This window comes from Meriones unguiculatus, chromosome 5 (assembly GCF_030254825.1).
Source record: "Meriones unguiculatus strain TT.TT164.6M chromosome 5, Bangor_MerUng_6.1, whole genome shotgun sequence".
Classification (NCBI taxonomy): Eukaryota; Metazoa; Chordata; class Mammalia; order Rodentia; family Muridae; genus Meriones; species Meriones unguiculatus.
The window spans coordinates 35,909,879-35,934,407 of record NC_083353.1 but is presented as its reverse complement, the minus strand read 5'-3'; the positions used below and the strand labels follow the sequence as shown (position 1 = coordinate 35,934,407).

General features: G+C 37.5%; 1 protein-coding gene across 12 annotated transcripts in view; it reads right to left on the bottom strand.

Annotated features, from left to right (window-relative positions):
- Mef2c (myocyte enhancer factor 2C) overlaps window positions 1-24,529 on the bottom strand; it is a 170,941-nt gene that overhangs the window by 64,235 nt on the left and 82,177 nt on the right. For all 12 annotated transcript variants that reach the window (XM_060383621.1, XM_060383618.1, XM_060383620.1 and 9 more), the window contains one exon: window positions 16,682-16,885. In XM_060383621.1, the coding sequence (XP_060239604.1) occupies window positions 16,682-16,885 (204 nt within the window). The remainder of the gene's footprint in view (window positions 1-16,681; window positions 16,886-24,529) is intronic.

Genomic DNA, 24,529 nt, shown 5'->3' with positions numbered 1-24,529 from the left:
TTGTTAATGTTCACAGCAAGACCAAACATAGGATACAATGTAGAAAGCTACAATTCAGTGGAGGTTTGGAAACATGCGCTAGGTCACAGTTTCTGCAAGTAGAGAAACATGGTTTCTGTGACTCTCCAGTCCTATCTGCCTCCTGTCTCATACCGCCCAGGGTAACAGTGGCGAGAAAGCTGGGCCTTGAGGCTTCAGACTTTCTGTAGCACACAGAAAACTTGAGGGTTTTCATTTTTGACAGTGTGTGTGTACAGAATCCTGATGTATTTTTGTGTCATTAAAATTGCAGTGTTAGGAAATTCCAAGTTCTTCAATTTAATGTACTTATTACTATAGTATAGTAATATGTGACATGTCGTCTCTATAATATTTTTAACATCCCATATATGATAAATATTCCCCAGAGAAACGCATGTGCACATTATCAATGTAAACTAAAATCATATGCATTTTAAAAAATGTCTGTGTACAATCAGATTATTTACATGGTGACTGAAACAGCTTGTAACATATATACACAGAAAAGAGTTTAGATTTTTAACACGCATACATATATGCTATTTATACAAATTAAAATAGTTTAGCACTTTCTTTTTAAAAAAACATAATTCTACTGTTTCTATTTTGCAATAGTTAATTTTAGTCAAATTTCCCCTTAGTTTTCTTTATGCTAGTCTCTGCTTGAGTCCATAGTGTCTTTTTCACACTTTTTTTAATTAATCACATAAAATTTCACGTTAAATATTTAGTGTTTCTTTGGTCTGACTCCTCTTCCTCAGGTATCTCACAATCATTTTCCTGTCTCTTCCTGTATGTGAACATTGTATTATTTTCATACTAATACTTTTCATGCTTCCTCCCCTTCTCATGATGCTTTGACTCACCCATCTTTTGAAAGGTCTTCCTTACAACCACTTAATTAGTTTATATCTCCTTCCTAAAATTTACTTTTTTGAAATCAATTAAAATCCACAGTATTTTTAGTTTTGAATATTGTGCTTCTTACTAGGTGTTAGCTTATCACATATATCATCACCATTACTGTCATCTTCATTATATATAAATTTTACTATGAGCCAGACACCTGTCCCAAGTACTCAAAAGTGTTCATCCTTCTAATTGTCACAGTATTCATGTACTAGTTGTTATTATTAATCCCATCTGCAAAGAATGACCTTGAGACACAGGACATAAATAATCTTTTCAGGGACAAACAGCAGCAAGAAGCAGACAACTCTGGCTGGCTTCGGAACTGATGCTCCGACACATGGGGCACTGTCCTGATAAACTGTCCCACAGTTCTTCCTATATTGCTTTGTGCAGCTGACTGCCACGTAGTTTCTAGATCAGCTAGATGGTTTTTGTGGAGCCACAGACTATACTGTACAAACATCTCTCTCCAAGTATTGCTGAGTTCTGCACATACTTGGAATCTAATAATTATTGCTTGAATAAAAATATCTGCATTGAAAAATAAAATTTAAACATACATGCCAAAAGATCGTTTTTAGGTTTGATAGTAAAATCCTGAATGAACTAATAATCCACAACATAAATTCAATTTAATTGATTATCCTTACTTAATATGGCCATGTTGCTTTCTTTACTATTGTAGTTAACTGTGCTTTGTTGTCATTATAAGCATCTATGCACAAAAAAAATAAGTAGAATTTCTCTTGTTTAAGCCAACTTGCTTGTTTTATTTTGACTTCTATTATACATAAATAGTCCTGAACTTGTTTGAAGTCCCTACAGATTAAGAGGCAGTCAAATCAATATCAACTACATAATACATAAAGGATGGATGCAAATTTTATAGCAAAGAAATTAATAATTAATTTGTATCTGTTTACTGTAACAAGAATTTGTTGTCAGCTCTTTCTGGTTTAACAATGCTTAAGTCAAGGTTAATAAATTATATATGAAACTATGACTGTTTAAGGGCAAATGCCTCTAACAATTATATTTTGTGATGTTTACGAATATCACATAACCTATTGTATGTAGAAACTCAGGCATTTCTTTCTACATACTACTATAGTAAATGTAGCTAACACCACTATGATATCTAGCAATATTAAATTTTTATTCAACAGTTAAAAAGACAATATTTTCCACTTTGCAAAGACTTTGTTAAGTAGTAAAAAAAAAAAAAAAAAGAATAGTATAATGCAAAGACAATCACTGACAAAGTTGAATTTACCCTGCATAGCACAAATGACTGAACAATGACAGTTTTGTTTTAAAATGTACATGTAAAAGGCTTTGTCCCTATAATGCAGTTCTGAGTGGCTCACTATCTAGGTTGAAAACGTTATGCAGGATTGTGTGTCCTATTTTTCCATGCCTTCAGTAAAGACACAATATGGGAATTCAGCTTGGTAATTACTAATACACCACACAGACACAATTCCACCCTGTGTGCTGTAGAAAGGACTCACTTGTGGTCTGCATCCATTACAAAGAGCGGTAGGGGGCTGCATGCAAACTGACAAAATGCTCTACAAGACGGAAGGAGACCAGAAGAGCCGAGGACACAGATACAAGGACTTTGATTCTTCTAGCAATGATTTAAGCCTCTTTCCATCAATTAGCGTCCTTTGTCTCTGGAGTCTTAGCAGCATTACAGGAACTGAAAATAACAATGCTCAGACCCATACAACCCCTGACCTGTGCTGACATTTCCACACCCTGTTGCTATGTTTGACCTGCTTATTCAGATTACTTAAGCAGAAGAAAATGGTGTGTGTGGGGGGGGGGGCGAAAACAACATTTGAATGCCATTTCTTAAAACAGAATGCCATCTTCTTCTAAAGATTTTTTTTTTTCAAGACGGCTTTTATACCACTCTAAACAAAACAAAATAACAACAACAACAAAAAAAAAAAAACTGCTCAGGTGAAGGTAGCTTTAAGAATGATTAAACGCGGTGCGTCAGGGGATATATTCCACCAAGAGCTTCCTACCACTACCAGCCTAAAGCTCAGTGACTCAGCTGCTATCCAGCTACCATGAGTCACAGAAGCCATTTCTGTCTGTGAAACTTTAAAGTTTGAGTTTAATTGCAAGCGTAAGTAGGGTTTTTATTATAACAGTTTCCTGTTAATTATTACACGATGTACATCATTTTACAACATTTTCATTTAAGAATTTTTTTCTTAAAAAAAAAAAAACTCTTACAATTATGAATTTTTTTAAGACCTTACAAAAGTTACTGATGGCAGTTTGTCAGTTTCTGTGAAACAAAGCCTTGTCTTTCAGAAAATGTTTACAATCTATGGAGGGGGAAAAAACGTATCCTGGGGCTAAAATGTTTACTGGCACCTCGAAGTCTGAAGAGGGAGTCCGGCCTGTGGTTTCTGGAGGGCACTTTATCACGGCCTGTGTTCTCAAAGGTTTCTCTGAATGAATAGAACTGGATTACTCAGCCTTCTATTCCACGCCTATTCCTCTCCATTTTCTTTGGCACGACTGAGAGCCAGGCTATTTTTAGTTAAGCAGTTTTCTATTTTTAGACAACTGCCAGTTAGAAGACATTTGTTAGGAAAAAAATTTAAACACACACACACACACACACACACACACACACACACACACACACACACACGGAGGGAATGAAGCCTCTCCTCACATACTGTGAAGCAGCCTTCAACCTGTAACTCCAGGCATTTCAGCTGCTTTCAATCTTGGAAAAATAAAGAAAAATTCAGAGTTCAGGGTTTTAAAAATAAACCTACCCTCTGGCTAACAGACCATAATACAACAAGCTGTTACTATGTGAAGCAGTGACTACAGAAACAAAGAACATTCTCCAATGATTAAACTGAGAGAAAAAGTTGAAGAGCGATTAGGTTATAGGAATGTTACACAAGCATGTAACAATTTTCCAGCCCCTCAGCCAAAGTGTCCTGTTTTAGAATTGGGAGGTGGAGCAACTTCCTTGTACAGTTAAAACAAGGGTGTGGGATACAACTGTAACACTGAACTTTTTAATCAAACTTCAAGAAGATCAGCTACATTTTGCTAATGCACTCTATTTTTTTTTCTAAAATTATAACCACCTGTTTACAGAGAAACTCTCTATTTCAAAAGTTAACCCAAGGGGAAATCAGAGCTTGCCATATCCATATAGTAGATAAACATGGCCTATATATACATTTCATGTCTCTGTATCATTGCACTTATATATTCACTTAATAGTTAAATATATAATGAATGTCTACAAATCATTAGTCTCACTTTAACTTTAAATGGAAATAATAGCTTACAGACCCATTTAGCACGTCAACTTATTCTACTTATCATTCATGTTCAGACTTTCATCTAAAAGTCTACCATGGGGCTCCTGTTCCTTCCATGTCCCTCTAACCCCACCCATCTCTTCTTCCATAAGAGTCCCTGCGTTTCCGTAAGACTCCCTGTGCTGTGCCCAAAGTTTGGCCCAAAGTTGGCATCTGCTTCATTCTCCTGTTGGGCGAACCCTTTCAGAGGACCCCTATAGTAGGCTCCCATTTTGTTTCCTCTTTCTCACTGCTTCTGGTGTCTGTCCTTTCTGAATGAGATTTAAACATTCTCCCTAGGGTCCTCCTTAGTGTTTAGCTTTTTTAGGTCTATAAATGGCTACCAATTATATGAAGCTATTATCCACTTATAAGTGAAGGTATACCATGCTTGTCTTTCTATTTCTGGTTTACCTCACTCAGGATGATCTTTTCTACTTTCATCCATTTGCCTGCAATTTTCATGATTTCCTTGTTCTTAATAGCTGAGTAATATTCCATTGTGTAGATTCACCACAATATCTGTATCTATTTCTCCATTGAGGGACATCTAGGTTCTTTCCATATTCTGGTTATTACAGATGAAGCTCCTATCAACACAGATGAGCAAATGTCCTTGTTGAACAGTGGGGCATCTTTTGGGTTAGGCCCAAGAGTGGTATAGCTGGATCTTGAGGTAGTGCTGTTCCCAATTTTCTGAGAAAGTGCCAGATTGATTTCCAAAGTGGAGTTACAAGCCTTACAAGGAGACCAATAAGGCTAAAGGATATGAGCGCAGGGGGTCCTGTGGAGACTGATGCACCAACCAAGGACCATGCATGGAGAGGACCTAGACCTTCTGCGCAGAAGTAGCTGATTGGCAGCTCAGTCTCCATGTGGATCTCTGAGTGAGGAAATCAGAGGCTGCCTCTATCATGAACTCAGTTGACTGCTCTCTGATCACTTGCCTCTGGTGATACAACCTTGCCAGGCCACAGAGGAAGAGGATCCAGGCAGTCCTGATGACACTTAACAAGCTATGGGCAGATGGCAATAGTGGAGAACTCCCCCTTTCAGTGGACTAGGGGAAGGGAATGAGGGGAAAAGGGAGGGAAAGTGGGACTGAGGGAAGTTGAGGTAGGGGGCTTCAATTGGGATATAAAATGAATAAACGGTGAAAAAATAATAAAAATTAAAATTAATTAAAAAACCAACCAACCAACTACCTTACCCCAAAAGAAGGAAAGAAAGAAAGAAAGACAGGAAGAAAGAAAGAAAGAAAGACAGGAAGAAAGAAAGAAAGCAAGAAAGCAAGAAAGCAAGAAAGCAAGAAAGCAAGAAAGCAAGAAAGAAAGAAAGAAAGAAAGAAAGAAAGAAAGAAAAGGCACAAGAAAAAAAAAGTCTACCATGAAGGGCTGGAAAGCTGGGTCAACCAAAAGTAAAGAGCACATACTGTTTTTGTAGGGACTCATAATGGTTTCCAGCTGCCATATCTGGGGACTCAGAAATGCCTGTAACTCCAGCTCACCAGCTCCACCAGCTCCACCACATGCACACCTCACCATACCATACCATTCACTATGACGTGTCTTTGGGTGCTCACAGACGTGATTTCCTTTCCCTCAGTTGGTCCACCCTACTTGTAGTAATGCCTCAGTAATGCTACAGTTTGGGCCACTGGGTTTCACAGTAGTCATAGCTGCATCTCTAGCAGCCAGCAAAATGCTTGGCAATATGGACTTCAGCATCACCATTATTTGCTGAAAGAAACAGCAAGCACTATCTGTGTTTTGTCCACACTTAGACTTTCAGTTCTGGGATGGGGAAAGTTAAATATGCCACAATCATTTTATTTCCCAGGGCACTTAGCAACATTTCATGCATATTTATTTTCTAAATACCTGTGAAAAAATAAACAATACAGTGACTTTTTAATTTATTTGAAATGCTAGCTCTTCATTAAATGATACATTTATAAAATAATATACATCTTCAAGTTAAGAACTTATTTCTCTTTGCTATCATTTTCTTTTTTTCATTCCCTGAACTTTCTCCTTAGCTTTCAAAGTAAAATCAGCTTTATTACTAAACAGTTTACAACAGACTGATATCTTTTACTACCGGTAAAGCTAGTTACTGGCCCAGGACAGAACTCAATGGAAACAGGACTAATTCAAGGGAGAAGGCTGCAGCCTAGAAGTTACATAGTTTGCCTCCAGTCAAACAATGGTTGTGTTTTGTTACTGTAACAGTGTTTTAGACTGGTGGGAATAAAACCCAATGCCTCAGCCATGGTAGGCATATGTTCTAACACTGAAATACACCTCCTTGAAATTAATTTTAAACTTTTATCTTTAATCCCAATTTGTGGGCTTTAGAATTTCTATTTCTGAAAGTTAAAATTAACAGATGAGGCTTCATAAAAATGTCCCTAATTATAAAAATAACCACCCAGCTTCATTTATCTATCTATCTAATCTATCTATCTATCTATCTATCTATCTATCTATCTATCTATCTATCTATTTAAATATGAAATGAATTCAGAACAACCACAGGTAAAGAAAGCCAATCATTGTAGTGTGGTAGTATGTCCTTATTAGGTCGTGTTCAATCACCATAATGCTGCCAGCTATCTCGGTGGACAAGAGAGCCATGTTCTCCAGTATACTTTTTACTGTCCACAGAAAGTCCATGTGAAGTCACCAACTGCATTTGACCCTTTAGCACTTTGAAGTTGAGCACTCTGAAGTAATCCAGATAGTGAGAGAGAAGGTCTGAATCTTCATTTAATGTCAATGTATACACATCCATAAGGATAGTGGCTTCACTTACTGATTATTGCTAATCTATTTCAACTCATCTAAAATCTGGCTGTACTATCCAGGATAATTCACACGAAAGGAATGACTCCATTTATCACCATATCATTGATGCTACATGTCATTTAAAAACATTATGCAACTGATATGCTGCCTATTGCACTAAGTAGGCACAACTAACCTAGGCCCATGGGTGCTCATAGAGACTTAAACACCAACATGGACTGGACTTAGCCCCCCCTACACAGATGTAGCTGATGGGCAGCTTGGTCTTCATGAGGGTCCCCTAACAATTGGAGTGGGGGCTGTGTCTAACATGGACTCTGTTGCCTGCTTTTGGATCACTTTCCCCTAGCTGGGCTACCTTGTCTGGCCTCAACGGAAGAGGATGTTCTTAGCACCAATGTCACTTGATGTCCTGGGATAGGCTGGTATGGGAGGGGGGCTCTCCTCTTCTGAGAAGAAGGGCAGAGGGGAAAACGCGAAGAGAGTGGGAAGGTAAGACCAGAAGGAGAGGAGGGAAGGGGCTGCAATCAGGATGTAAAATAAATACATTAATTAATTAAAAAAATTTTAAAAAGCAAAAAAAATAGAACTAAAAATAAAATATACATTAGAACATAGGATATATGGCTTAGTAGGAGAGTACTTCTGGTTTTCAGTTAGTAGCTCTTCCTACGGTCAATGTAACCTCAATTTACCTCTCGAAGAAATGGTCTCCTTGTGATTATAAGGATGACATTTATTTATAACTAAGGAGAGATTTGCTGGTTGTTTTGAAAAATACAGTATACAATTCAGAAAGTGAGGATATACCATTATTATACTACTTATATATCGATTTTTAAAAGTAATTTTGTGAGAATAAGTAAACACACATTTAAATTACTGTTTATAATGCTTCCTCTCTTAGAACAGCAGCTTTAAGAGTTTATTTACTGAAACATAAAGACAAGAGATTTAATTGATATGAAGAGGCTTTCAGAATCTAATTAACCTCCCAGTTAGTCATTAACTCTATGACCTTTACAGATAATTGACAGAAAGTTTCTTTTCCTTATGCAGTCCCTCTAAGAAGTGGCTGAATTTCAGGGCAGCACGAAACATGCTGGGAACACCGAGATGTAAGTGGGTAACGCGGCAAGCAGGTAGCTGCTGGTAAAATACAGCGTGTTTCTGATAGCATAATCTACCCACCTACTCTGCTGTATATACAGTACCACTAGTGTAATTACAGTTCTCGTCATGATGGATCTTCATTGCCTTTTTCAGAGGGCCTGAGGATTCCTATGACCATAAGGATAAAAGCAGTGGAATAGGGGCTACTGCACTTATCAACCAATAACTTCCCAACCAATAACATCACATTTTCCCATAAGTTTGGACAAAGAATTACAAAGAAGAAATAAAACACAGTTAAATTTTCAAATTTCACTCAAAAGTCAGTTAAGTGTTCACAAAGACCCAGTTCTGACTGGAAGCTTGTCAGAAATACACATCAGAATCAACATTTGAGGTAGACACTGCCAGTAATGCAAGTCGGGGCCAGAGACAATTAGACGCATGGATCCTTCTTGCTAAATTCAGGTGAAGGTCCTGAAACGTATTCTCCCAGTCCAAGTTTTGTTTTCTGATGGAATAATAACTTTTATTCACCTTTTTAACTTGAAAAAGTCACCTTTATTATTAGAGAAGATCAAACTTAAAAGGAAATCTTCGTAAACTTTATTTATGCTATAAGTTGATTCATCAATAAGTTGATGAATATTGAATGCCTATGCTGTGATAACCTCATGTACCTCAATCAAAGGAAAACAGCCTTAATTAAAAAATCAAAACAAAACAACCCTCCTCCCCAAACTTTGCAGCAACAATGCATGTGCTAAAACAACAAATGTTTCTTTTTTGAGAAGAGCTGTCAACATTTTTTTTAGCTTTTAGGCTGACTGAGAACTAGTCTAAAAACTTCACTTCTGAATTTCAGTACAGATCAGGTAACAAATCTGGGAAAAATGTTCTACTCTTTGGTATTTCATTTGACAGTTTTAAAATTCAAGTAATGCAATATTTTGTGCCCATTATCAAAAGCTAGCAAGCTCTTCTTAGTCCAAATGGGTTACAATTGTCAAGTTCTACATACTGCAAAATTGTAAATATCACCAAAAATGGATGATTCTGATTTAGGCTAAGTGTTTTTCTTCCACTTTTGTTTTGAGGTATTAAGAGAAAAACAGATATGAAGACTTTGGTTTGCTATAGTTCAAGAAAGTTCAGTTGAAAAGTACAATGACAAAATGAAAATGACTAATTCTGATGAAGAAGTCAGTCCTGGCAAAAGGCTGTACTTCCAAATGCATGGTCATTTCTGCTCTTACTACTTTTTTAATTAAATATTTATTTTAAATATTAATTACAGTTTATTCACTTTGTATCCCATCTGTAGCCCCTTCCCTCAGCTCCTCTCAATCCCACCTTCCCTCCCTCATTTCTTCCCATGACCCTCTCCAAGTCCACGGATAGGGGAGGTCCTTCTTCCTTTTTCTCTGACCCTAGCTTATCAGGTCTCATCAGGACTGGCTGCATTGTCTTCCTCTGTGGCCTGGCAAGGCTGCCCCCCCTGGAGGGAGTAGAAATGGTCAGATCTGCTCTTACTATTAATGATTATCTGATGACTCTATAAAGCCACCAGAGCTGTGAATTAAGAGAAAGAGCAGAGGAAACCCAGCTTTACTGCCTCAAGCATATAATGTAAGCAAACAAACATGCATATTTTTCTTCTTCAACAATGATTATTTTCTTAATAAGTAAGATGCCAAGCAGATTTTTATGTTTATAAAATATATGCAAATGAAATGAAAGCACTATTGTAGAAAAGAAAAGGCTTTTCAAATTCAGTCCATAAAAACCATTGTAGTATAGTTATGAGCGATATGAATACATCAGAAATAGTAGCCTGACTTATTAGGACAAATGTAAATATTATTTACAGGTCTTAGTGATGTTCTTAAATGTAGATAAACAAAAATGAAACATCTGCAAAATTTATTACAAAATTTTGTTTATTTCTTTGTCCTTGGAAACCTCAACATATAAGGTATGGGAGATACTATGGGAGATACTAATATTTTCTTAATAATCCTAATAATTTACAGAAAACAAGTCTACAATTGATCTAACATAGAGTATCAGAGTTAGCCATATTAACTATTTCAATTATGTATGATGGTAAATCTGTGGAATATTTCTAATGTAAAGCAAGGATATTATTTTTTTAAATTTCCTTCTAAAGAGGACTTTTTCAATAGAAATTTCAAATTATAAAGTAATGTTGCCTCAAGAAAATTTAAAATGGTAACATGAAAGATCCACCACCTCTCTGTTAACAAGCCTCAAGCTCAAAGACAAAGCATTACCCAGCGTTACTCCCACCCGTGTGGTTAGTGCCTCTACGGACTAGCGCACTTGCAGGTGTGTGCTAACCATACAGTTCTGATTGACGGCGGTTACTGGCTTGAGGAAGATTAGATTTACCAAATACTGAGTTCCAAGCTGGTGTCCTTTTACCAGGAGTTTGCACTCTGTATTCTAAAATCATAGTGCTGGAGTTTGCCACTTTCTGAAATGTACCTCTCACATTTCATGTTGAAAAATAAATTATGATGAATTGAAGAATTCATCTTGGTGTTAGTGTGAGGGTACAATTAGTTAAAATACCACCATCTTCACTTTACAGTTCAGACTAGTGTGGTCTCACTGACCTTCTGTGAAAACTAATGAGTAAGGATCTTCCCTGTTCAACGCAGTAGCCACTAGTCCACACATGTCCCCCAAAAAGTTGAAATGTGGCCACTGCTACTGAGGAAATGAATCATAATTTCACTGAGTTCTAGTTTGGTGAAATGTGAAGAGCTCCATGTGGCTACTGGTTGACATCGCTGAGGTAGATCTAGATAATGGCTTAAAAATTTTTAAATTAATTAATATTTTGAAAATTTCATATATGTGTGCCATCTTTATATTACTCTTCTTATTCTTTTCCTCTCTCTAACTCATCCTATAACACCCTGCCTCTTATAAAATTTATGGCAAATTGTGCTTGGAATGTGAATATGTGTTGTATGTCTGAAGCACAGGGTGGGAGGTGGCAGGGTGATGTCAATTAAGGAACAATCAAAGGCAAAAGTGAAATGGCAGGGTCGCCTGGCTTCGTGAGACATTTAAGAGCTAGGAGTACTTGAGGTTATATTTGCACGTTAGGCATTCCACGGCATGTAGCAGGAATTCAACAAATCTTTGTTTGGTGAATGATTGAAGGAATGGAAGTCCAGAAACTACCAAACAAGTCAGTGAAAATGCTTTTAATGCTAAGTACTTGGGTATAATTTACACTAGTAACACATGCAAAGTAAGTTTATAAATCTATATTTTATCATTATGAATTATATTGATTTGGTTGTAACAGGTCAAGTAAATAAGTAGTTTTTATATTTTACACACAATCTCAAATTCTGTAATACTTATTTGTAAAGAGATCTGATTATGCCTTTTTTTTATTTGCTCTTCAACAAAAAATGTAGTCACCACTCTTTCCCAAACTCTGCAAGAACATTTAGACTGTGTATAACCTTCCAGTAGTACCATGAGGCAGCAAAGGTTAAAAGCTATTTTAAGGTTTTATAAGTCCTAATTTAGATCTTAGTGCTTGCTGCACTTAATGGGAAAAGCAACACTTTTATGCAACAATGGCTTCCAGATCTCTTTAAATTCAACAGGACTGAGGTGTCAGAAAAATAAAAATTCAGGTAGATTCTCCCCCCTCTGTCACCTACCCACCCACTCACCTACTCGCCCACCCACCAACACACACACACATACACCCACAAAGAGAGAGAGGAGCGTAAGAAATGGAGACAGACAGAGAGAGACTCTTTGATCAGTCTTGCATCTATCTTACACTAAGACATTTGTGACATCAGGGTTCTTTTATAACAGGTGTTATATTCATCTCTGTACTTCCCAGAGTACAGTGGAGAACCTTGTATTTTGCTCTTTACATATTCTAGCTGGACTTCAGGCCCAGACTGCATAACCGTTCCACAGAACAACTGAGTGGTGAGAGGTTCCTTGTTGGCCAGCTGCTAAGTGCACTCACACTTGGGCTTCATGCTTAGGAGACATGAAGTGGATAAGGGGTAGCAGTGAGTGCAGGACTCTGCTCTTCCAAGGATCTCTTGCAATATTCCTGCAGAACATACATGCTGTCGTGTAGTGCTGTTCCACGCTTAGTGTACACCTTTCTTTCAGCAGCTTGTGTGGTATTTAAGGGATACCGCTTCTTTGCCTTCCAAGTGTTTCCAAGCTGGTTTCTGTAAGCATGTTTTACATCTTTAACAAGAATACCTGCCTGATTCAGTTCAGAATACTGGCATCACCTTCCTGGACTGTAATCCTATAGAATCGGCATCCTTCAGGTTATTCTCAGATATTTAACAAACCATTCTTCAGGAATACAGCCCAAGAGAAACTTCCAGAGTTTGTTCTGTAGGGGACAGGTGGTGATGAGGGAGTACCTTCATACTACCTGAATTTCAGAGCCTTGTAAGCTAATTGTGTGCTACAGAGCCAAATAAAATGGACTTTCTTCAAAGGATTTTAAATAAAATAGCTGTTTTTGTTTCTTCTTTAAACAATGGATTACAATTTTAACACATTTACTAAATCTGGCATATTTATATAGTGTATCTAAACAGATATTCAAGCTGCATTATGATACAATGGGGAAAAACTATTTCAGTCTATCTCTTAGGCCTTTGTGTGTCTCTGTGCCATTGTAATAGTAGTGCTAATTATCAAGCAAAGACATGGCAATTACACAGAGCTTTTTGCTAAAAGGAGAAAACTCTTTTCAACACCCACGCATTACATGCTTTCCTGCGACCCTATAACACTACTCTGGCATGGCCCAGAAATCTACACTTTAGATTCCATGTTAAAAACCATAATATACTCTCTCCCCAATCCTTTCTTCTCGTGAGTAAACTGTTCGTAGAGGGTTAAGGGAAAGAGGCAATGGTCCAATTGGGAAATGTAAAACTAATGACCCTTTATGGAACATATTATGTTCCTCATTAAACTTAGCCAGTTAAATGTATTCCATTAAATTAAAATAAATAGGATTCAAAATTTTACCCAGGAGTAGTAAGCTATCTTCACTTTAAACTGTAGGTTAGACATGCTCTGGAAGTGAAATCTTCTAACCACGATTTCTTAGTCTCTACTATAACTGATGCATTACTACAGAGACTTGAAACCTCGTGTGTGTAACTACTTGAGGGAACATGTCATGTGCAAACTTTCCACTCTTACTGCAGGCATTGTGACTGCAATGCTCCATAATTGGAAAGTGGTACATAGAGTAGTGATATAAAAGTTTATCAGTTAGAAACTCTGCCTTACAATTTTCTCCATCAACTGTTATTTCTACAATGCAGGAGGGCCGAATCGTAGAGAATGTTCCTGGGACAATCCATCAGGGTACTCTTAAAATGTGTTAGATTTTCTGCCTCTTTCACCGAAAATACTGAACCAAAGACTCTAGATTTTGCCAAAGAGTTAGACACCTAGAGTGATTCAGAGCTTTAATATGTTTATATAAAATATAAGATAGTGGGCTCAGAGTTTTGTTTCGTTTTGTTTTTAATTCTTTTAATTACACTTTATTCACTTTGTATCCCCCCTGGGTTCCCTCCCACCTCCCGTCCCAATCTCTCCCTTCCTCCACCCTCTGCATGCATGCCCCTCCCCAAATCCACTGACAGGGGAGGTCTTCTTTTCCTTCCTTCTGATCCTAGTCAATTAGGTCTCATCAGGAGTGGCTGTATTGTCTTATTCTGTGGTCTGGTAATGCTGCTTCCCCCTCAGGGGGAGGTAATTAAAGAGCAGGCCAATCAGTTCATGTCAGAGACAGTCCCTGTTCCTAGTACAATGGAACCCACTTGGACACTGAACTGCCATGGGCTACATCTGTGCAGGGGTCTTAGGTTATCTCTATGCATGGTCTTTGGTTGGAGAATCAGTCTCAGGAAAGACCCCTGTGTTTTGGTTCTATTGCTCTCCTTGTGGAGTTCCTGTCCTCTCCAGATCATACTGTTTCCCACTTCTTTCATAAGATTCCCTGCACTCTGCCCAAAGGTTGCCCATAAGTCTCAGCATCTGCATTGACAGTCTGCAGGGCAGAGCCTTTCAGAGGTCCTCTGTGTCAGGCTCCTGACTTGTTCCCTCTTTTCTTCTTCTGATGTCCAGCCTCTTTGCCTTTCTGGATAGGGATTGAGCATTTTAGCAAGAGTCCTTCCCCTTGATTAGTTTCCTTAGGTGTACAGATTTTAGTAGTGTTATCCTATATTATATGTCTATATGAGTGAGTATATACCGTGTGTGTCTTTCTGCTTCTGGGACAGCTCACTCAGGATGATCTTTTCCAGATCCAGGTTTTGAACCTTTCTTTCTGTAACTGATGCGGTCAGAAAGTATTTCCAAGGTTTCTGTGTAGTACCAGAATTGGCACCCAGAGGCTTCCAGTTGCACAGCTGAATTGAGACCCTCAATCCCTCTTCACTTTTTGAAATGAGAAACCTTCAGCTGGACTGAGAGCCAACATGCCACATAGCATGAGACTGCAAATCTCTGACCCTTGCCCCAGTGTTCATATCACAGCTTTTAGAGAGATCTAACTCTCAGACGTGTGTCCACACAAGACTATGAAAATATCATCTGGGCTGCCAAACTTGAAGTCAACTTTAAGTCCTTTCACACAGTCCTTTGCAAAATTCAGCCTATGAATTTTCTAGGTTATAAACTCATGAAAGCAAAAATGAAAAGCTAGTATGTTTTTCTTTTTTTTAAAAAATGATATTTTTACCTTATGTGCATTGGTGTTTTTCCTGCATATATGTTTGTGTGAGATGTTGGATTCACTAGAACTGGAGTTACAGACAGTTATGAGCTGCCATGTGGGTGCTGGGATCCCAACCCGGGTCCTTTGGAAGAGCAGCCAGCACTCTGCCAAGTCATCTCTCAAGTTCTCAATATATTTTCTATTCAGTCCAACATAGTTCTGCTGTTTTATACATAAGAAGGACTTTCAAGCCCAAGGACATCAAGTCCAATGTCAGATTTTAACTCAGCTTGTTACCTTGGAATATTTGTTGTTACAGCTGTAGCATGAGATAGGGTTTTGAGTATAAAGTTGAGATAAACAAAAGCCCCTGGAGCATCACAACTAACTCATTCTTTCATGCTTGTTTTTGAATTTCTAAATTTATATGTAGGTATGAAAAGAACTCTTCTAAAGGCAGGCAAATTTTATTGTCAATCTTAAATTTGAGGGTCCAGGCAAGTGCAGGGCTCAAATCACTAGCCAATGAAAAGCAAATGTCATATCTAGCATGCTTCACTGACTTTTTAATTGAAATTGTTGGGTCTTACCAGGCAAATAAACACAATGAAATTTTAAAACCAATAAACTCAAAGCTTCTGAAAAACTTCAAATGAAAGCAGAAATTAGGATTAGTCTCAAATAATTAGTGATAGATAAAAAGGTGGGTGTGATAGAAAGGGGGTGTAGGAGGCTTGTTCGTTTGGTTGGATTTGGGGTGAACTTTTTGGATGGCCATCTATCAAGCATAAATTGTTTGTACTCTGGCAATGCAACTGCAGACCACGTGCTCCTGAAGCACTTACTTCCTCCCAGTTCTGGAAAAATGGTCACAAACCAGGAAAACAAGGAGAGGCAAGAGATGCAAAAAGTAGGCAGACAAGAATAAACAATTCTCTTTCCTTTTAGTTAAGGAGTCATTGTTCCTAAGGTAGCAGCATTTAAATAGAATATGTGTTGAAAATATTTTAAGTTTTTCTCAAATCGTATGGTTCCTTACCCATCTCAAATGTTTTAGTTTTCCACAGCACCTATTTATTTCTGTTGTATCCAGTGTTTTAAACCTGACTTAAATGCAATACTGACCCATTGCTGATAAATCTGTTGTCAATTGATTCTGACTTCATGTATAGTAACAGTTTTCAATGCTATATTGATATTATTTTGAGGAAAAGCAGCATTTTTATGACTAGTTGTCTTTACTTATCCAGTGAGAGATAATGAGTTAGAAAGAGATGATATACATGAACTTAAGGGATTGAGTGAGTTCACTGGCAAAAATTGTCCTTATTATGTAGACAAACTATTATATACTTAAAATAAATTCTAAGTATATTAAGAGTTTACTATTTGGATGACACATCACCTGGGCACAGTTCCCAACTCTGCTGTTCTGATACACAGCAGTGGGAGGATACTGCTCACTCATAAAAGAGGTAACCACTGATTTGACCCTCCAATTTGATTTCTAGATGCTATATGGCCCATCATTTTGCCACTTTTAACTTTCAATTTGGGAGAAATAACCAGGGTGGTGCAGTCATCAGTGGGGTAAAAATCCTGAGAATAGGCACAGGACTGAGACCACAGGAAAAGGAGGTACTGGTCAAGGCCCACAGTGCGAGGCTCTGCACGAGGCCTGGGCTCCCAGCTAGCTTGCTCACCTCCACGATGTCTGAGTTTGTCCGGCTCTCGTGGGGCTCGTTGTACTCCGTGTACTTCAGCAGCACCTTGTCCATGTCAGTGCTTGCATACTGGAAGAGCTTGTTGGTGCTGTTGAAGATGATCAGTGCAATCTCACAGTCACACAGCACACTCAGCTCATAAGCCTTCTTCATCAGTCCAAATTTCCTCTTCGTAAACGTCACCTGGAAAAAGAAAATTTTAAAGACAAAAACCCTTACTCCTGTGTTGTATGCTTTCACTCTAGTTTTCTTTTCTTTTTGCAAAAACAATGGTATAGAGCTGCCAGAGCCTTGGGTGCTAACACAGTCAGAGACAAAGCAAATACTCTAAGTGATTTTTGTCTACAATTTGAAAATGTGTGATGTCTAGCTAGTGGTAGAATGGGAAACTGCTGATGCAAGGCACGCTAAACCTGTTAGAAGGAAAATGGGGAAGAGCCTCGAACTCACTGGCACAGGAGAAAACTTCCTGAACAGAACTCCAACAGCACAGGCTCTAAGAGCAACAATCAATAAATGGGACCTCATGAAACAGAAAAGGACACTGTTGTCAGAACAAAATGACAGCCTATATATTGGGAAACTATCTTCACCAACCTTATATCTGACAGAGGGCTAATATCCAGAATATATAAAGAACTCAAGAAGTTAAAAAGCAACAAATAAAGTGATCCAATTAAAAAATGGAGTATAGACCTAAACAGGGAATTCTCAACAGAGGAATACTGAGTGGCAGAGAAACACTTAAATGCTCAACATCCTTAGTCATCAGGATAAGGCAAATCAAAATGACCCTGAGATTTCACCTTACAACCATCATAACAGCTAAGTTCAAAAACTCAAGTAACAATACATGCTGGAGAGGATGTGGAGAACAGGATACCCTACTCCATTGCTGTGTTCTCTGGGAACTGAGATGGGCATTGGGAAGTACTGTTAGGATTTTGGTTTCATTCTTCTGTTTCTCATTTTCTTCTCTAAGGTCAGTAATTGTCATCTCTGACTTTTTCTTTTCTAGTCCAATCTATGACCAAGTCCCATAATCTCTTCCCTGCAAATAATTTGTCAAGTTCATACTTCTCTATTTCTCTGGTGGCCCAATCATTCATATCCTTATTACCATAGACAGCCTAGCAGCTTCCTGGCCTGTATGATCTCCCTGCCTGCAATCACTGTCTTTTTGATTCATCTCATTTTGCAAAATCTCACTCTACACACTTTTTCTCCATTAACTGTCTCCAGCAGCTCCTGTTTCCAGTTTTGCATGCTTTATACTTGTCAGTCCCATCAAAAGTAAATGCATATATCTCACTCTTGAAATTTCAGTGTTCTTTAAACTTCACCTTCTCTTTCTGGCCTACCTACCCAAAGACATGAACATCATTAATTATAAACCCATTTATGGTCTAGTGTTTCCTAGCAAGCATTATGTGGTGTATCATTACCAGAAATGTCTTCCAAGAAATGTCCTATGACCTCAGAGATTTGGTAATAAGGCAGGTTGGTGTATCAGAGGCTGAGAAACCTTTAAACTACACCTGCTTCCCCAACCTATGGCTCACAGTGCCATGATTTCTTTTGAGAAACACATACAATGTTTTGGAACTAGTTTTCTGAGGCTCATACTTCGGGAGTAGACTAGCTCATTTAGTGTTGTTTTATTTAAATACAATGGGTCTTCCCGCTGCCAGCTCACAGTTTACTGCCATTTATTTGTAACTCCTAAGTCTAGATTCCCATTATTTTCTTTGATTCCAGAAAAACCATTTGATTAGCACTGTCATAGCATTCCTGGACTATCCAAAGTGTTCCTAGCTCAGCTTCAGTGTTAACTCTAGGATCTCCTTCTTTCAAGTTGCTCATCTTGTCATAAGCTCAGGGTCCTTATATTGAGACCAAATAAAGGGTATGTCTTGGTGGCATGAAGAGTTGCCTGAAGCTGTTTGAGAGTGTTGCTGTTCCTGGTGAGAGGATGGGGCTGAGCTTATCTGCACTGGCTCACTATCCTTTGGAATACAAAGCAATTTCCTAGCAGCCTGCACAAAACAGCTAATCTTCATTCAGATGTTATTTACATTTTGGCTTGGGCAATTCTGCTTCACAGTAGCTATCAATGCCTTACCATCTATTTTTGTTTGGTTTGTTTACTTACTCTTTTTCTGAAGTGCTTCTGATAAAATAACCTAGCATTTTATTTTCATATCTGCTTATCATAGTACTTGAAGAGCTTTTATTCTGGTTATTTGGATGAGTTCTGACTGACATTAAGGATGGGCTGGAGACTTTCTTATTGGAATGGATAAATAAGTATTATCATTAATTATAGTGAACTATTAAAAAATTAACATTTCTTTGAGGTGCAATGTTAGACACAACTGCATACTTACGTCTTATTCAGTGAAAGAGGCTACAGTGTAGTAAATACAGAAGATCTGAGGTAATATGGTTTCATGTGTATGGAACCACTTTTAATTAGACTTCCTGACCACAAACTGTAGGTGAAGTGTCTAAATACAGTATGGTTTCTGTTGCACAATCTCAGAACTTAGCATGGTATAACACTCATCACCAAAGTATATGTAAGACAGAATATCACTAAAACCGCTATTTGTGTTTACTCTTAGATGCTCCTCACCTTTTGTGAAACCAAATGGGTTGCTGGATAATGCACACTTATTTAATAATACCTGTCAAAAGTCAGTGCGTATAGCTTCTTTTCATTAAAACTGCATCTGAAATGATGACTGTATTAAAGCAGTTAAGAAAATATCTTCAAAATCTACTCTTAATTGCTCTAAATTTAATTCTGTATTATGTTCATATTCTTCATGCAAACTCAAAATGTATTTTATAATGCTTTTTCTCATTGTTCATAGTTAGATAAAATTGTTTTTTAAGCATTAAGCTTTTCAAAGAGATCTGGGATATTACTCTTCATTTAAAATATGCCACTCAATGACAAAGATTGCAATTCAGAGCTTTTATACTTAAATATAATAATGTATTGTAATGATTACATTTTTCATAACCTGACAATAGTATGTAATGGGGACAAGTCCATATTTCTATTTCAATAGCATATTGTGAACCTTAGGTGATACAGAAAACTGCTTTTACAGCAGTTAAGTAAAAAGATGTTCTCTCCAAGTGTTTACATCAATCCAGTTGCATCGAGAGAAGAATAAAGCCAATATTTTTTAAGTGGACACCATAATTCAACATCTAGTTTTCAGAATTAAAAAGATTTAGTAAATGCATTCACATTAAAAAAGAACTACACTGTAAGCACTGACTGTTTTATTTTCCCATTGAATCTTTCCATAGCTACTCATTCAATGATCATGATGCATGAAGATATTTCAATATTGGGCTATATAGTAACCCTAAATTTTAAGTTTTAGCAAATGTACAAATATCACATGTTTTATGACAACCCTATTTAGGAGAGAGAGAAATTGAGGTTGGAATGTGAAATTGAAAAGAGTCATATTTGTTGAATGCAGCTTTATATAAATCCAGTTGTAGAGAAATTACAAAATTCTTGTGAGAAAGTTTTTACTGACGACTTTCTAAATTTCCAATGCATTGAGGTGCATCTATTGAGTGTTCTTGAGTCTTCTCCATGTTTCACATATGTGCTATATTCTACACTGTCTATTACATAAAATAATATTTCTTTAGGTTGTATCACGTCTCTGTGGTTGGAGAAGAAAATCATCGACTGCCTCAATGCATACAGAATCTTCCTTCCTAACATCAACATACATTATCTGACCAATAAATTTCTATTTCCCATTATGCCTAATGATTTGGTGTGGCACTATTATCTAGTTGTTTTAACTTAGCTTCTGATTTCCGACCAAATGTCTCTAACACAATTGAGATGATTCTGAAATAAAGTTTACTTTCCTGGGGTTATTTCTTACATTGTGGTTGGTCAGAACTGCTTGTGGCATTATGACCCTTCCCTTAACCTTGTGGCTTCCAGCTGCCCTCCCATTGCCCTGAAAGGCTTAGTTTAAATCATAACTTCTAAAGGTTTTCTCTGCCATATTCAGATAAGAATCAGCCCCTCATTTTAGTTTTCCAGTATTGACTAAATTGTTGACTGATTGATGAGACATGCTGTCTGTATGTATCCCATGTTGGCACTGACCCATCTTATTTTAGCCTTCCAATTGTTGGGTTACAGGTATGTACTGGCTCCTCCAATAACTTGTACAGGCCTTTATTTCCAAACATATTCTAACATTATGCAGTTGATTGCTTATGAATCTGTCTTTCTTTGCTACTTTTCAGTTCTCTAAGATACGAGAGGAGCCTTCACATAACGACCTTGTGGGTATAGAATGATTTGCTGCTGAATATAGATTACAGAATAGAAATATTCTATTTCAAATAACTTTGACTGCATCAGTATAATTTTCTGTTAAAAGTTGAAGCTTTCTTTACTTGCCTTTTGGGAAGTTAACCTCTTAAAGATAAGAGATTCTTGACACACACACATATATAAATATTCTAACAAGTTACTGTCATGAATCTTGAGAGAAAGCAAGCAATTATACTATTTTGAAATTTATACTATGAAAAGCAGAGAATATCCAGAACAGAATACATATGTATAGATGCTCTAGACCTCAAGAAAAGTTCAATGAAGAGTATTTTTGAGTTTGTGCCTGGCTGATGCATCATAAAGGGTGGAAAAGTGTGACGACAGAAGTGTATTTTTATAGTTGCAGACACAGAGAGAAAAAGGAGGACTGAAGGCTGTGGGGGATGACTTAGTTCATAAATTGCCCACTGTGTAAACATAAGGTTCTAAGTCTCCAGCACCCACTTAAAGGCACATGCAGTACTCATTTGTTACCAGGGTTAGGGGCTTGGAGATGGAGTCAGGTAGATCCCTGGAGCTTACTGATCAGACAGACTAACCAATCATTGAGTGACAAGTTCATTGAGAGACCCTGTCTTTAGAAAATGAGGTGACAGGGGACAGAGAAAGACACAGAAAACAGATCTAGAGCCTCCATATGTATGAGCACATGTACCCACATGCATGCAAACACACATACACAAAAACACATATTTCCCCCTATCTCCACACCCAGAGGAGGCTCAGGATTTGGGATGACTGTGTTTGTCAATCAAGCATTCTTTGCAACTTCAGGTGACTTATGCCTTTTAATGTATATTTTCGTACATTTGAGAATGGGTAACAGTAACTTGGTGAAGATCCTTACTTAAAATGTGAATTAATTAACCACGACTAAGTGTGAAGGAGTCTCTAGCAATTTAGTCACTTTCCACTCCCAGGAAAAAAATATAACATGGTTTTTGGTGAAAATGCAAGGCATGCTAGTTAGACCTGCATGTAGCATAAATGTTGAGAGCAGAACTAACACAGTAGGTAGCAGAGTCTATAGCTTCTACAGATTTTAAGAAGTTGAGTCACAAGAGATCCTTACCAGGCTACAGAGGAAGACAATGCAGCTACTCCTGATGAGACCTGATAGACTAGGATCAGGAGGAAGGAGAGGAAGACCTCCCCTATCAGTGGACTTGGGGAGAGGCATGCATGGAGAAGGGGGAGAGAGGGTGAGATTAGGAAGAAAGGAGGAAGGGGGCCACCAGAGAATACAAAGTGAATAAAGTGTAATTAATAAAAATTAGAATAAAAATGGAAAAAAAGAAAAAAATAGCAAGTGAGCTGAATCAAACAAGTGATTATGAAATTTGCATTCATAGCTTATTTTTTTAAAAATGCTTTTTTTTATTAATTAATTCAATTTTCATCTTAGCCATAGGCCCCTTTCTCTTCTCCCACCAGTCTCATACCCACTGCCACATCCTTTCTCTCTCTTATTCCTCAGAATAGGAGGACCTCCCTACCCAGACACCCCAGCTCATCTAGTCACATGAAGACTGAGTTCATCTTCCTCCCCTGTGGCATGGTAGGGAAGTTCTACCAGAGGAAAGTTATGGAAAAGCAGGAAACATAGTCCATTTCAGAGATATACCCTAATTACTGGGCAGATATGAAGCCTAAGATGCCCATTGGACTTATCTTTTTGGGGTCTGTACATTTTAGTATGTCTACCCTGTACTATATGACAAAAATCTGCTTATAAGTGAGTGTATACCATGTGCGCCTTTCTGGCTCTGTGTTACCTCACTCAGGATGATCTTTTCTAGTTACATCCAGTTGCCTGCAATTTCGTGATTTTAACTCTTTTTAATGGCTGGGTAGTATTCCACTGTGTAAATGCACCACAGTTTCTTTATTCATAATATGCTGGCAAGGATGTGAAGAAAGAGAAACATTCCTCTATTACTGGTAGTAATGTACAAGTGCAAACTTGTACAACCACTTTGGAAAACAATCTGCTGTTTTCTCAGAAAACTGGGAATAGCCATATCACAAGACCCAGCTATAACATTCCTGGGCATATACCTGAAAGAAGCTATACCATACAACATGGAAATTTGCTCAACCATATTCATAGTAGCTTTATTTGTAATAGCCAGAACCAGAAACAACCTAGATGTCCCTCAACTGAAGAATGGATAAACACTTTCTAAAAAACATGGTACATGGTTTTGTGGGAAGGGTTTAAAATTTATAATGGCTACAGTGGGCATAAACTATCTTGACTGATCTTTCTGTTACTCAGAATAATCTTTGGTGACTATGTCAGGTGCTATAAGTTATATTGTAAGGTGTTGATGAAATTAAACCATTGATAGGATGACAAAGAGACTGACACAGGGTCTGAGAATAATTCTGGAGGCAGAGCTATTAAAGGAATTTTCTACTTTTAACCCTGTCCTACTCAGAATGTTAAAAGAAAATGCTAAGCATTTTTGGCAGGTATGTCTTGTCTTATCCTAGAAAGAAAAGTACTGCTGAATACTATCCATTCAAGAGAAAGGAATGTGTAGAAATGAGAGTGAGCAAAGACTGAGGTTCATCTTACTGCCCTTATTTGTGAACTTGTTCTACTATGGGTGCATGTTGAGGTCCAAACAGAATGTGCTTCTAAGGTAACAACTCTTGTTGTTGACCTACAGCTCTTCTTCCAGGTTTTACATCTTCACAATCTATAGATGGTATTGACTTAGGGTAGAGAAGAATAAGATTGACTAATAATAAAGGTCAAATAATCTTATGCTTTAGTAGTTCAACTTTACCAATTCATCCTAATTATCACTTATAAATTTCATGTACCAAGAAGTAAGACAGCACTGTGACTTTGTAATTAGGGTCCATCACCTTGTTTTAACAGTACTCACTTATGTTTTAATGTGTATCACTTGCATCATGACTTTCCTTAAAAATTGAAACCATCATTGTAAGTTAAAGTTGAAAAATAATAATTGACTATTTATTGCATGAATGGATAGATGAATGCTTTTTCTACAAAATGAAGGTTTTCAAAAATAAACTCTTGTATATGCCCAGACTAAATGAAAAAAAAAAAAAAAAAAAAAAAAAGCTTACTGCCAACAGGAGACACGATCAAAAGAGTTACTCTATGTTTTTGTCATTTTAACCAATAGAGAAAACATTCATTCCATGAAGTTGAGCCAAATAGAAAAACTGAATGGAGTCATATTCTACTTAAGTTTGGAGATGAAATCAGAGAATATTGTTTATCATGTTGTTTTAGACAGAAACATTGGCTTTGGTAAAATTTTTTGAGATGGTCAAAGCCTTTCTGCTAAGCTGTTTTAGGACACTTACTAGTACCTCCAGCAGGCCAAAGTTGGCAGTCTGCCACCCTTCTTTCTCATGTGGGTACTATGCATACAGAGGTAAGTGACCTTATG